The 15,784-nt window shown below is 38.6% G+C and overlaps 1 protein-coding gene across 1 annotated transcript in view; it reads left to right on the top strand.

Moving 5' to 3' along the window:
- LOC139958611 (PAT complex subunit CCDC47-like) overlaps window positions 1-11,965 on the top strand; it is a 37,025-nt gene extending 25,060 nt beyond the window's left edge. Inside the window, exons 12-14 of the mRNA XM_071955809.1 lie at window positions 7,707-7,816; window positions 9,116-9,283; window positions 10,229-11,965. Coding sequence (XP_071811910.1) covers window positions 7,707-7,816; window positions 9,116-9,283; window positions 10,229-10,303 — 353 coding nt within the window. The 3' untranslated portion in view covers window positions 10,304-11,965. The remainder of the gene's footprint in view (window positions 1-7,706; window positions 7,817-9,115; window positions 9,284-10,228) is intronic.
- Window positions 11,966-15,784: the final 3,819 nt, after the last annotated feature.

The raw sequence follows: 15,784 nt of genomic DNA, 5'->3' as shown, positions 1-15,784 counted from the left end.
ATCTCATACATGGTATATGGATTTGCCACATTGAGTACAAAAATGTTGTAGTTGTTGGTGTAGGTCAAGGTAGGAATCATGGGTACTTCTCATACTTGGTGTGTGGATGCATGACATTGAGTGCAAGGCCCCTATTGATTTTGGTGTTGGTGTGTATTGCCATGTACAGTAGACTGACCTGTGATTATCAAGCCATAGTGTAATTGTACATCCAAATAGTGGGTCAGGACATTTACATCATAAGAGCTGTTTCTGGTGAACAAGCAGAAGTCTAGTGTAATGAAGTCATTGAAACCTCAATGCATTTTTGCATTCTGGTTTTATCAGAAAAAAAGGAAATCCCTTTTACATTAAATAGCCCTTTTTCTCCCTGTAGCTGCTCTATCAAGTTTATAACTATCTGAGCAATCATGGGTCACTGTAGCCACTAATCATTTGAGACTAGATGCACGCATGGTGAAGCATGCATGTATCCCATGATCCTTTATGATCAAAACTAGAGCATGGAGTGTGACAAGACCTACAAGCTACCTACATCCATCTGCAGTTCACAGGAGGATGGTTCACGCTGCTCATAAAAACATCTGTTTCGAAATATCGTCCGTAGCTTGCTTGATGAGGACGACTGTGTTTTCCTATCGCCATTAAGTCTCGTTACAAGACTATTACAATTCTCAGGCGTTATTAATCCACGTTTTGAATGGCTGCGTGAAGTACAAGCTAATCTAACAACTGTCAGAGAGTTGCCGTAGCGATGATGTTATTGTAATCGTTGGGTGAGTCTGTTGAGGACACCCGGCACGCAGTTTGATTATTTTCATTGTGTTATTAATGGGCGTCACAGACAATGCTTGGGTGGATGCCACACTACTGCAGGTGTATTCTGTTGAAACAGGAAGCCTTTGCTCTCCAGTGTTCTAGGTTAGATTGTTACTTTTTCAGCACAGACTGAATATCTTGGCAAGGAGATCTTTTTATAAAATAAACATTTTCCCAATATTGTCCCGGAGTGTAATTTTTCTCAAAGATACCATGTTTTTGTGACACACAATAAGAAAAAGACACCTTACAGCACTGGTGTGTCGTCATGGAAATGTATGACTATAAAGTACAATGGTGATCATGTTCCCACAAATGTCTTCGTATGAATGAAAATTGAAAGTTATACATACAGTAGGAACATAGATGGGTTTTTTCTTTTTTGGACATGTATTGTTATTGACAACAATAGGGTTGCAGTTATGAACAGCTTTATGTGTAGATGAACACAGTACATACTAGGCTGTGTTCGTCATAGTGTAAACTAACCATTTGTAATCCTTCTCATCTTGATTTCTGAACATTCCCACTTGAGGACCAGATCTAGTGATAATAGCTGGTATGGACAGCAATGTTACTCTACACCAGACACTTCACTTATGGTTCTATCAATTCAAACGGGGCGGGGGGGGGGGGAGCACATAAGCACCCCAGACTATACGCTAATAGCTGTATATGTGGTTATGTGCCATTGAATTTAATATGATCTGGAACTCTCACTCAATAGTAGGAAAATATATCAGCCATGGAGGGTCATGTGACTTGCTCCCAGACCTGTAGTGTGCTTCTAACATTATTTAACCCTTTGTCAGTTCGAAACGATGAGCGTTCCGTAGACAACAGAACGCCGTCATGACGGGTCTTTACAGTAAAACTGAGAGTAATGTATTAGGTTTAACTGTTAACAGTTGTTAACAGACCATGTTCTGTATGCACACATGAACAGTACTGCATCCATTGACATACTAAATACTCAGTAATATTGGAACAGAAATGTATATCATTTAGACGGACCTTATTATTGCCTTATTAATAAATTAAATTGTCTTCTCTGGCACAAATCTCCAGACTGATTTCAGCATCTCTCACATTATTTAACTGAGTTATAATAATACCATCCCTTACGTAGTAATGGAATTGCCATTCTAGAAGACTCCTCTGTGACTATGTGTATAGTTGTAGTGGCCAATTGTACAGGTGGCCATATGACCATGTGTGTTTTATGTACAGTTGTATGCAACCGATATATATATATATATATATATATATATATATATATATATATATATATATACATACATACATATATACATGTTTTTTGCTCAATTGGATATTGGCAAAATTTTGGCATGTTTGGAGTGATGTGAAAGTGTGAGTGGGGGCCAAGGGTCAGGAGTGAAGCCAAAAGTGTTTAGAAATGTTTCTCATCGGAATGGAATTTGATGAAAGTTGCTGACAACCTTCCAGTACTCGCAACACAAAAATGTTGTGGAGAATAGCACATCTCAAAATTAGTTAAAGTAGATTTGTTGCTTTGGAACGACAGCCACTAATGACAGAGTGGTTTCCTGAAACAGTGTGTAACCGAAGATAAGAGTTCTAGTTACTTTCCACAAAGCTCACTAATGCTACAACATTGCTGATATTCTAGTTGAGGAAAGTTTGCTATGGGGAAACAAATCACCCTCCCTCCTTCCTCTTTCAACACAACAGCAACTAAGAACTTTCTTTTTTAATAAAGAAAACATGAAATTCAAGAAAGAGGAAGCAGAGAAGATCTTTGTTTTAGGATATCCTCTGAGAGTCACAAGAAAACTCTTTGTTATATAGAATTCAGATTGAATTAAGTCTAAAAATACATTTTATGTCCCTTTCATTTTGTTGGTTTGGTAATATTTCACTGTTTCTCCATGTACTGTTTGACATGTCGGACGTTATTTTCCCCCCAAAGGTTCCTGATTTGATGTTCACAGTATGAATAAAACTGAGCTAGGAATTGTTCTATCAATAGGCTAAAATGGCAACATTAACATATGTTGCAAAAACAATTTTTAATAAAATATTCTGTAATAAATAAAGTGTGCCAGGCAGAACCGTCGTTGGTCTGTCTCTCGTAATGTGAGCCTACCATAAAAAAAAGATTTCATTCATGCAGAGTCTACCTTTTAAAATTTGATCTTTGAAATGGTTAGAGCCATGCCTACATCAGCCAGTGCAGTATTACTCCAGTATTAAAATCCATGCTACAAAACTGTCCGCGAGTAATTTATATACATACATTTCTTGCTGGTTGGAATAATTTCATGTGTACTTGTTGGGTGGGTGAACCTGGGTGTGGCATGGTTCTATTCTCTGTATATGCATATATCTTTCTATATGTATATATATATATATATATATATCTATATGTATATATATATATATCTATAAATGGATGGATGGATGGATATTTATATATATATATATATATATATATATATATATATATATATATACATACACATATAAGGCCTCGACAAATACGGTCGCCAACTCGCCAATGGCGACTAGAATTTGCGACTGGCGAACAAAAAATGCATTGCGCTCAACATTTTGGCGAGTGGCTCATTCGCTCACTGCCTTTATACGATAGGCTTACTTTTAACTTGTGACCCAATCAACAAAGGCCTATTGCCTAATGTTGCACATCACAGTAGAATTAGTGCACTGTTACAAGTAGGTCCTAAGGAACAGCTCTGTTCACCAGCTCGAAACTAATTAGATACTAATCGACTAAATGATGCACGATAGGTTCTAACCATGGAGGTTTACATCATGGTGTAACCAAACTGGAAAACTACAAACTTAAATAAATGCATAACGACAACTCAAACAGGGGTAACGTGTGAATATGATTTAAACACTTTTGACGAAGCACAATTTAAATAGATCGTTTTTGCTGTAAACAACTAACAGTAACACAAAACCGCGATATACTAAGTTAGACCATACTTCCCAGGCTTATATCACACAAACACTTTGCGAGAAAAAATGGCGAGTAAATTTAACGTTTTGACGAGTAGAATTTTAGACTCGGTCGCCAGTTGGCGAGTAGTTTAAAAATTTTTTGTCCATGCCTGATATTTATATATATCTATATATATCTATAAATGGATGGATGGATGGATATATATATATATATAAACATGCTGTTCCATCCATTGGAAATCCTAAAGCACTCTAAAGCATATAAGTGCAGTTCCGACCAGTGTTATCTCAGTATGGAAGACAATTTCTTCTATATTAAGAAGCAGAGCGTGCAAAAGCTATAACTCAATCAACAAGCGTAGTGAATTTGTGTCCGAATATCGTTATGGCAACCGTTCAATGAAACTCCCTGACTGCCCTCCCCCGACGAAATAGTTGTCCTTGCAAGATACAGTTGCCTGATGATCGCCGCAGTGGCAGTGAAAAGAACTCAATGTGTGCGAGAAACTCTGAGTTGCAACGCGATAGAGTTTTTAATACACATATCTATATAGCTCTGCACCAGTTGTATTGAGCACTATATGCTATTACTGAACTTTATATACTATGTATGTTTATATTTATATATAAATATATATGTATTTATATATAAATATACATGTATTTATATATGTAGATATATATATATATATATATATATATATATATATATATATATATATATATATATATAAATGAAAATCATAATGAGTTGGAAAATCAAGAACAGTGAAAAAACTTTCAGCCTCCACCGAGATTCGAACCACGGGCCTCCCACTATGTACGCAGACACCCTAACCACTAGGCTATGGACGCTGATTGTATGTCCAGAGGTTCGAAACCGGTAAGGAAGATCGTAATTCCACTGTAGGCGTTTGTCACCTTGGTTCACATATATATATATATATATATATATATGTATATAAATATATATATATATATATATATATATATCTATATATATATATATCTATATATATATCTATATATATATATCTATATATATATATATCTATATAGATATATATCTATATATATATATATATATATATATATATATCTATATAGATATATAGATCTATATATATTTATATATCTATATTGATATATATATATAAATATCTGTATATATCCACAAGAAAAAAATGGAAAAAAATGATACTTTCATTTCCAACTTTATTACTTAGAACGTTAAATAGGTAACAAAATATTTCGAGCGTTTACACGGCTCTTCTTCAGTTGTGCTAATGAAATGGAAGAAACTAGACCTTATTGGTATTTAGCTTAGCATGTATGCTCATAAAAGAGAGATCCCTGTTGAGCCCATTGTTGTGTGTATTGAGGCGTAAGATGGTTTTTAGTTCCCGGTTGCTTCTTTCATGAGCGGTTTTGAAGAAGCCGTATAGAATGACAAATTTGAGATCAGATAAGTTGTGATTGGGGAGATTAAAATGTTCGGCAACAGGGAAACCTGGGTTATTATTGCGGATACTTAGTTTGTTATTATTGAAGCGGAGTCTGAACTTTGTGCTGGTTTCGCCAATATAGGTGACCTGGGGGCACTTGCAACAATACAGCAGGTAGATGACATTGGCTGAGTCGCAACCAAATCTACCAGGTCTCAGAGTAGTGCCTGAGGCCCGGTGGAGGAAAGTGGGGGAGGGGTCGAAGTGTGTGCACACCAAGCATCTAGGTTTGTTACAGGGGATGTTACCACTGTCAGGTTCATTACTGGGTGGGGCGAGATTAGTGCGAACCAGCACTGAGCGGATGTTGCGGGGTTGTCTATATGCTATGACTGGGGGGGGCTTTGAAGAGTTCAGCTATTGTGGGGTCCGAATCTAGAGTGCCCCAAGATTGTTTGATTTCATTGAAAAGGGGGCGAAGGGAGGGGTGGTAGGTGACAATGAGGGGTAGTTTATCTGAAACAGATTTGAACAGTTGGAAATGAAAGTATCATTTTTTTCCATTTTTTTCTTGTGGATATTCTTAACTTTCCAACACACGCCATCAGACATGTCTATATATATATATATATATACATATATATATATATATATATATATATATATATATATATATATATATATATATATATATATATATATATATATATATATATATATATAGATATATATATATATATATATATATATATATATATATATATATATATATATAGATATATATATATATATACAAACATGTGAACCAAGTGCTTCAAGAGGAAGACTAGCAAAGATCAGTACTTCAGTACTGGTCTTCCCATACATTATATAAAGAGAAGAAAACATTGGATTGATCACATACTTGTCATACATAGAATTCCCATATTGAGGCCTGTTGTATGTGTAAGATGTCAAAGGTCATTTGCATTCAAAAATTGAAAATTCTAAAATATTCTACCCATGGACTGGATTATTTAACTGCCACATATGAAGGGAATTGGGTGTGTGAATATCTACACTGTAAGTCACCAGTGTAAGTCAGCAGTACAATACAGGGAATTTGGGTGTGAGAATATCTACACTGTAATTCAACAGTACAGGAAACTAACACAAGAAACACCATAATATGTTTGGATAAGGTTTTCCCCTTTCACACAAGAAGAATAGTTGTTATTTTTTAACCACCTTACTCATTGGGTTCCATACTGGTATGGTTACCTGCCAATCGATCTTCAAAAGATTCTTTGTTAGAATTGAGATCAAGGAAGCCCAGATCTAAAAGGATATCTGGTAATAAGTTAAAATAAAGAGATAAGTGCAAGAAACAGTTAACTAGAGCTAGTTGAAGCATTCTTGATAGGTATATTGGACCTTGTAGTGTGATTACATGGGTTTGAGTAAGCCCCTCCAACGAAACAAGTACATAGTCCCCAGTACGAGTACAGAAAGTGTACTCGAATACTGGAGTACGGGTAAGGACTGGAGTATGAGTATGGACTGGTAATGAGTACAGACTGGAGTATCAGTACAGACAGGAGTATGGGTACAGACAGGAGTACTGGTATGGACTGGAGTATGAGTAAGGACTGGAGTACGAGTAAGGTCTGGATTGTGAGTACGGACTGGAGTGTGAGTGCGGACTGTACAGGTGCGGACTGGAGTATGAGTAAGGACTGGATTGTGAGTGCGGACTGGAGTGCGAGTGCGGACTGGAGTACGAGTAAGGACTGGAGTACGTGTAAGGACTGGAGTACGAGTAAGGACTGGAGTACGAGTAAGGACTGGAGTACGAGTAAGGACTGGAGTACGAGTAAGGGCTGGAGTACGGGTAAGGACTGGAGTACGAGTAAGGTCTGGAGTACGAGTAAGGACTGGATTGTAAGTACAGACTGTACAGGTACAGACTGGAGTACAGGTACGGACGGGAGTGCGAGGACAGACTGGAGTGCTTTAGGTCTGGATTGAGGAATATCCAATTATGTGTGAACATTCCATGGCTTGGTCTGAGTGCCGAAAAGTTACAACCCAAATAAAGAGCATGCAATTGGTTATTTCTCAAACATTGATAGTGTCATTGAATTTACCCTGCATTAACTGGTTGCGTTCATTACCCAATTAATTTGTATTTGACTCATTTTGTGTCAATCCATGGCTTAACATTTTCTCTTAATTTGTTTGTATAAACCAGTCAATCGAATGGGATGAAATCGAAAGTAGTGTTATAACATGTTATGTTATCACTAGTAGCGACGTTTATACATTGACACCCTTTCTTAGATGTGTGATTATGTTGGGCGTTTCACTTTCTATGCATAAACAATTACACTCTGCAATGATGAGTACCTAACTTCCCATTAAAATTTAAATAAAAGATGTTAACATTAGGAATTTAACTTGAACAGCCCAAATCTTGATTTTCTTTCATTTCAATAGTTCCAGGAGGTGGCGGTGCCACAGTGAAGGATGTGGAGGCCATGTATCCCATGATGCAACTGGTCATGTACTGCATCGACAAAGTCAAGAGATTTAGGCTGTCCAAGGATGTGAGTTAACAAAGAAATCTTTCTTTCGTTCCGGATATCAGTGTCAGTCACCATTCCTCTGACTTTCTAGCATGTTTTATAGTAATACTTTTGGCATATCAAGTAGATGAATATATGGTCAATTTCTGTAAACACTATATCCCAAAGATAGGTTACATCACATAGCTCCTATTTAGCATGTGTCTTTCTTATACTGAGCACAAGAACCATATTATTTTGGATGGAGGTCGAAGGTCGTTTGGGGTCATGCAGAGGACTAAATGTCAAATTGTCAAAAGTACTTTTTCTTAAGAATTTTACTTTCTTAAGAGATTATATATGTATGGTAGATTACCCAAGTGATACATAAAAAAATTGATCCACAATTTGGTGTAGGTGAAAGCTCATTTAAGGTTTGCACAAGTCAAACCCTACAAAACCAGGTCAGGTTTCAATGAAGATGTAAAAGTTATGCTGATGTGACTTCCCCATACATAGTAGAACCCCCTTGTTGTTTTAGGCGGAGGTCAAAGGTACATGCAGACTCCTCTTGTGCTGCATATGTAATGTATTTAGAGGCAAGTAACCGCTGGGAGGGGTCTAAAGGCAAGTAACCCCTGGGAGGGGTTTAAAGGCAAGTAACCGCTGGGAGAGGTTTAAATGCGAGCAATTGCTGGGAGGGGTCTAAAGGCAAGTAACAGCTGGGAGGGGTTTAAAGGCAAGTAACCACTGGGAGGGGTCTAAAGGCAAGTAACCGCTGGGAGGGGTTTAAAGGCAAGTAACAGCTGGGAGGGGTTTAAAGGCAATTAACCGCGGGGAGGGGTCTAAAGGCAAGTAACCGCTGGGAGGGGTCTAAAGGCAAGTAATCGCTGGGAGGGGTTTAAAGGCAAGTAACCAGTGGGAGGGGTCTAAAGGCAAGTAACCGCTGGGAGAGGTTTAAAGGCAAGTAACAGCTGGGAGGGGTCTAAAGGCAAGTAACCAGTGGGAGGGGTTTAAAGGCAAGTAATCGCTGGGAGGGGTCTAAAGGCAAGTAATCGCTGGGAGGGGTCTAAAGGCAAGTAACCACTGGGAGGGTCTAAAGGCAAGTAACCACTGGGAGGGTCTAAAGGCAAGTAACAGCTGGGAGGGGTTTAAAGGCAAGTAACCGCTGGGAGAGGTTTAAAGGCAAGTAACAGCTGGGAGGGGTTTAAAGGCAAGTAACCGCTGGGAGGGGTTTCCCTCTGGTTACGTCTTTGCATTTATCATTCACTTCTGCACAGTAGTACTGATTTCCTATCCAGTTAAAATTGCTTGTGATGCCGGGTTCCTTTTTCATTTCAGGGAAAACATCGTGCGGATCAAGCTCGCAAGAAGGTTTCGGAATCATTCCAGAAAATGGCTCACGCTCAACGACAAGAAGCCGCTCAGCTGAGGAAAGAGGAAAAGAGAAAAGCCGAAAAGGAGAAACTGATGAACGAAGAAGACCCAGAGAAGGCTCGAAAACTTGAGGTAAGTCGGAATTATTTAGTGCCGTCATGACAACTGACCACCTTGACCCTGATCTTGACCTTGAGCTTAAAAGCAAAATTTGACATCTGATAGAGTAATTACTGTAACTGCTTTAAGTGCAGGTTGCATTACAGTACCACCTATTGAGTTTTTAAGAGATTAGCCACTAGATATGGTTAGTTAAAGTCCTTGTCTTGTCAATCATGTTGCCTGTGCTCTCCGAGATTTTCACGTACTGGTTGGGATGCTAATGGGTACGTGCAGTCATGTATAGGACCGTCGTTAACTAAACTTGCCGCCTTTATATTGAAGATAATAAGTCAATTGCTAGTGTCTACAGTCTGCCTGGTCACATTGGCCTGCCAGCTTACTGATAAGTTACTGGCCAGGTTGAGGTACAGAATTTGCTGATTTGCTCTTTGTCTTAAAGTAAGATGCTAGTTACATCCCAAGTGCCAAATGCACTGCTTGTTTTCAAGGGTCAAGGGTCCCCAGAGTTGTGGATAGCAATTCATGCTGTCTGCCCATGGCCTGCTCCCCGCCCTTCTAACCATCTCAAAGTGTCCTCAACTTTATGAGGAAGGAGTTATTGAAGCTGTTGAACAATCAGAAACAGTTAAAACAGAGTTTGAAACATTAATTTCAGTAAAAGCAATGCGTCTTTTGTTGTCCTTTGTGTTTCTGACAAACGCTGCAGCTGTCAAATTTCATGTCAGCTCAACGTAATCTATAAATAATTCATTAAGTCATTTTCTCTCTCTGGTAGACCCGGTAAAGTTGTTATTAAGTTAATGAAAACTCTTTTAATGGGATTTTTAAAACAAAAGGTGTCCAGCAAAATGAAATACAGATCAAACACATTAAGCAGCATTAAAATCATTTTAAGATTTTGTGATTTCATCTTCATTATTGATGTTTTTCTGTCCCCCCCCCCCCTTCTTTTAGGACAAGCAATACAAGAAGGACATGAGGAAACGTCTGAACCCATCGATGAAACAGGTGAAGGTTCGAGTCTCGTAAAAGAAAAGATGCTCGCTCGACTGCCTGAACACTTCCAACTGTCCTCTGGCCCATTTTCATGTCATTGTGTTTTTGTTGACTTGACCTTGCCGAAGGAAATGACAAAGGAGTTACAAACAAAACGTGTAGCCTTTTCTTTTTTTCCTTTGACTCCATGTCAGTCTATGCGGGTCTTTTCTTCATGTTAGTATGTTGCAGTTACACATCGAGTGTGAGAGAGCTGTGAAGTTTTGTTTCTATAAAGTCACCACTGTTGGTTTCTTTGTTCTTCATTTCGACTCCCCTCCATTCTTTGTTTCTGTTCCCAAAATCATTCTATAATTTCATCTTGCGGAAATGTGCCAAGAAATTCGAAACAGAAATGTTCAGTTTTTGGAATCAGTCAGTTTAGTTTAATGTAGGAAATGTCAATCATTGATAAGGGCGCTTCATGTCACAAATATGATTTATCCGTGCTCACAGATGCCTCACTTTTGGCGGTATTAATACTTGAAAGTGAAAACACGTCTCCAATTTCACCCTGGCTCCGTAGTTACGTAGGGTTCCTTTGTGGTGTTAGCTTTCTGGTTTATATCTGATACAAAGAAGTTTCAGTTCCTTGGAATGAATCTGAGCTGTTTTTTTTTTTTTAATGTATGTTCTTCAGGTAAAGTTATCCTTCTCATAAATCTCCAGGTAGTTTGTTTTAGGTGCTTTTTTTTTTTTCCTTGTTGGATTGTCTGTTGAAGCGTTATTAATTAATACAGTCCAGCTTCTTTATGTCCTTATCAGTAATCTGCATCCCTCAACATTGTGTGGAATGATATTGAATGTGGTCTTCTGTGGCAGGCTATGTAAGTGAGAGAGGGGAGGGGAAGAGGGGAAGGGAGGGGAAAACCCTGTGGCCTTAGGACGCATTGTGGTGTTTTTTTGTTCGTTTTGCGATAATTTTGTTAATTAAGTCAACGAAGAGGAAGCAACCCTCAAATATAATCAGAATTAATGAAAATGTCTATTGTTTCTGCAACGAATGCTTTTCAATGTTAAGATAATTATAGCATTTTCTTAACAAATTATTGAGATTATTTTACTGTATTCATATTACTTTACCAATGATAACCAGTACACTGTCATGTTCCCCCTCCCTCCCTCCCCCCCCCCCAACCCTCATCCATTTCCTGTACCTTAAACACAAAATTTTCTACTTTTGCACATGGTGCAGAAACCAAACCTTGAAGGGTTAACATTAGAGGATGTTAAAATATTCCGTCTTACACTAACTTTATGGTATCTCTGCTGCCACGGAAATTGCCACGACAACTCTCCCCCCCCCCCCCTTCCGTCTTAGCCAAAGCTTCTTTTCTCCTTGTATCAAACTCTCTGAATAATTGACTTGTATCTGTTGTTGTTTGTTGTTACCTTAAATCACACAACTCAATGTCCAATAAGACCAACTACCTTCTTGAAATTAAATTGCAAAATAATATTTCATTCATGAGGTCAAGGTGTCATCACAAAATCTTAATAAAACAGTTTTTTAAATTGCTGTCTTGCTGTTAATTTTGTTTTTCCTTATTTTTTTTTGTCATTAAATGTTAATTTTTCACTTAAGTCTCAGATAAACTTTGATAAATGTGGAGAGGATGGAAGAATGTTTTAATATAAATTCATAATCATAATCTGTTTCGTGCTGTGTTTCTTCGGGTTTTTTTTATGTCGTTTTCTTTGATATATATTTATTACTTTTGCGATATCAGATAACTGTCATCCTGACTAAAAGTTTTTTTTTTTTTGGTCTCTGATCTATAAAAGACTTGGCAGTATCAAATAAATTTAATCCTGAAATGAAAATGGAACTCAACAAATTTATGAAATGCAACCCTTTAGTTAATGCCTGGAAGAGAAGACCTTTTCATTTCATTTGACTTGGGTGCAGGCCTCAGCCAGCAACTTAGTCATCAAGAAATGGGTGGTCAGAGTCAATCCCTGCCCCCACCCCTACTCCCCTGGAACTTGTACTGACATTTATCAACATAGATAATATTGTACTTCCATCAGTTTGAAAACCTGAACATGTTTCCAGCGACTAGACCTTCTAGGACTAAATCAAAAGAAGTTATAGGAGTGGTTACACTCCCATTAGTAAGGCCAAGCCTCCCCACCCCCCTTACCCCCACCTTCGACAGTCAGTCGGAAGGAAATGGTTCTGTCGAGGGATTTTGTGCATTCAACTGGGGAAGAATTGGACCATTACTACGGGTGAGTTCTTCCACCCCCTCCTGTTTTGCAACCTTACACAAAGAATTTATTTGTAAACCTTGCAATAAGGGCTACTTATAAACACCTGATTTATAGTCTAAATATGCACCATTTGACGTTTAAAGGTTTAATTAAAGACACCACTTGATATTGGTCGGCTTCAATGACCCCAGTGCAGTCCCCCTCCTTTATAAAATCCTTCATTCGCCCCTGTTCCTACCACAAAAAGTTCAGGTTTGTACCTTAATCAGTCTGGTGAAGTTTTAAATTTGCCCACCCCACCACTGTCTGGGGTGGACGCACGAAGGGAAGTTATTGGTAAAATGGCCCCCTCCCCCATCACTCTGTCCATCTCAAAACAAAAATAATACTTACCATAAGAATGGGAAGTAACCCCTGGACGGCTTATTATTGCTCACTCGATTGAAAAAAAGAAAATCTTACAAGTTTCGGTAAACAGATAAGATAACGGGATTGTAAACTGAAAACTATAGGAACAGAAACATGCTGATTGAGAGAGTATTTTCAACTGTGGGGCCCCTGTCCTAGCGGGTCATCTGTTAAAGGCAAACTGACCGAACGGCTCGCTCTGGTTACGTCATTGGTATATGAGTTCAATATAAACAAAGGAGAAAAGAACTCAAGTCAAGCTGGACGATCACCTTTGAACTTTCCTTGTCTTCTTTTCGTCTCAAATGAAACAAGCTTTGTAACCTCAATTTAATATTCTCAGGAACAATATTAAGGCCGAATTATCAGCAGGGGTCTTTTCATAACAACATCGTCATAGGAAATGTTTGTGTATAATGACTGTAGTAACCATCCCGCATTTGCTAAACAGTTAAACTACGGATGGATGATATTGTGTATGTGTGTGCGTGTGTATATGCTATTGTAAGATTTGTGGTGTACGCTAATAGTAATGCATTTCTTATTTAAATTATTTTCATTCTTAGCAACATTCATATTGAGATATTATGTATATAACATTAATATAACAAAATTCTGACGTCTTGTTACCCAGACGACCTAACCCCTATGCTCATCTCTCACATTGCAAGTAACTCAAGGGCGGCGGAAGCACTTTTAATCTGGGGGGGGGGCACCGACATCAAAGGGCACTTTGCAGAAATTCGATTGGACTGATGCGGCCTTATATTTAGTACCCTTTATAACTCTTATTGTATTATCCTATTTGCGTATACACATCACTCCATCAACGCCCCCCCCCCCCGCCTCACCCTCAAGGAAAATATGCATACTAGCACTGCAATATCCAATGTGCAAATTGGGAAACAAGGAACAAGTTTTCTTTTGAGACAAAATGAGGTGAAATCATGCTAGTTGCTAATGTAGGAATCTTCCGAATTAGAGTTTATTTCTTGTCAATATCTTAACAATTTTTTTCCATTCGAAATAGCTTTGAGTTTGACCCACAGAAATTCATTAAAAGTCAGGGGCGTAGCCAGGATTTGCAAAGTTGTATGCACGAATATCTGAGCGGAGCGCCACCATCGGTTGGCGCGGAGCGTACAAGAAAATTTTTTGGTTTTACAAACCCCTCAGATGGCTGGAAACGGCCCTTCCCGAGTGTTCATTCTGGTTTTCTGGCCTCTTGCTAACTTGAGACACCTCAATTTTTATGTAGAAAAAGGGCACATTTTTAACCTGAGGAAAAGTGAGGGGGCACGTGCCCCCTGTGCCCCCCGGTTCCGCCGCCCTTGAAGTAACTTGACTTTGCAAAGTCCCGGATAATTTATTCACACATTAATCATACTAGGCAAGCGCATCCATGTCCAACAAAGAAACCAGAGTTATTTTGTATGAGTCCTATTTCTGCCGACCAAACTATACGTTATCACAAAGTCACTGTATTTCATGAGCGTTACTACTTCAATTTCATTAATTATTCTACCGTCAATAAGAATTAAATTTCGTCATAGTCGTCATCATTGTTGTCGTCGTAGTCATCGTCGTCATGATCATCGTCGTCGTCATGGTTATGGTCACCATCGTCATAGTCGTAATCAACATCATCGTCATGGTCGTCAGCACCGTCATCGTCATTTATCGTCGTTGTCGTCGTCAACATCACCATTGTCGTCATCACAATCATCTACACACCCATCCACATTGTCGTCGTCCTCTCGTCATCACAGATGTCGTGTTTCTTGCTTTGATAGAGAGGATGATGCAGAAATATGATGGAAGTCCTGTTTCCGCATCCATGAATATATGTAACCGACGCACAAAATACAGTGAATCCACGTTGCCGCCCCCATAAGTAACCGACCGCGTACAAAGTTTGCTCACGTTTGAGCGATACAATCATATACTGGATATACAACACAACGTGATATTCTATTATTCTGTGTAAAGTGACACTATTAGTTTTAAATATGTAGCATATGTATATATATATATATGTGTATATCTCAGGGAAATCTGTGGGAGAGATCTATTTATCTGACATATCCAGAGGTTTCCGAAATTGGATTTAATAATGGTTAATGTAAAGTAATCGAGAGGTTAATTGGCAATATTAAGAATGATCTCAATCAAAGTAGCGATGACACGCTTAACGACCACGTGACCTTTGCTCCTATTGGACAAGATATCAAGAAATCTTAAATCCTCCAGGCTCATTAAAGTACCTTATCATACACCAACAGTGGCTTGTTCTCTGTTATACGGAAATTGTATGGGCATTTTGGGTTGTTTTGGTAAACGATTTTTACAACTTGACATTTAGTTAAAAATAATGGATACATAAGTTGTTAACTTATGCTTACTGCATGTGATAAACTGTACTTTGAAAAGGGACCGTTTGCACTGTAGCCAAAGCTCGCTGCAGTTTGCGACAGACGAGACAAGTGCCCCCTCACTTGTATGGAAGCCCTGTAAAGTACACGTCCCTTTTGTTACTTCCAAAGTCTCCTTTTTGTGAATAAGAAAAGTAACCCTGTTCAATATTTGCCGGTAAATACAAAATATATTAAGTACTGGTTTGTGGTATCGACTGCACAGAAAAATTGAGTTATTTTAACCCCCACCCCAAGTCAGAGTGACATGTTCCATCGCTCATCGACTTCCCACCACATCCCACCCCATGCCCACCCCACCCCACCCCACCCCGTCCCACCCCGTCTCCCTAGATTCAATCTGCTGCCGTCTCTCCTGTCAAACCCCGAGACGACATAACGTATCTTTAAAGCATCCGTTACTTTTTATCAAGAAATGAAT

The sequence above is a fragment of the Apostichopus japonicus genome, chromosome 18, assembly GCF_037975245.1.
Source record: "Apostichopus japonicus isolate 1M-3 chromosome 18, ASM3797524v1, whole genome shotgun sequence".
Taxonomy (NCBI): domain Eukaryota; kingdom Metazoa; phylum Echinodermata; class Holothuroidea; order Aspidochirotida; family Stichopodidae; genus Apostichopus; species Apostichopus japonicus.
The sequence above is the reverse complement of the archived record's forward strand: the minus strand, read 5'-3'. Positions and strand labels throughout refer to the sequence as shown.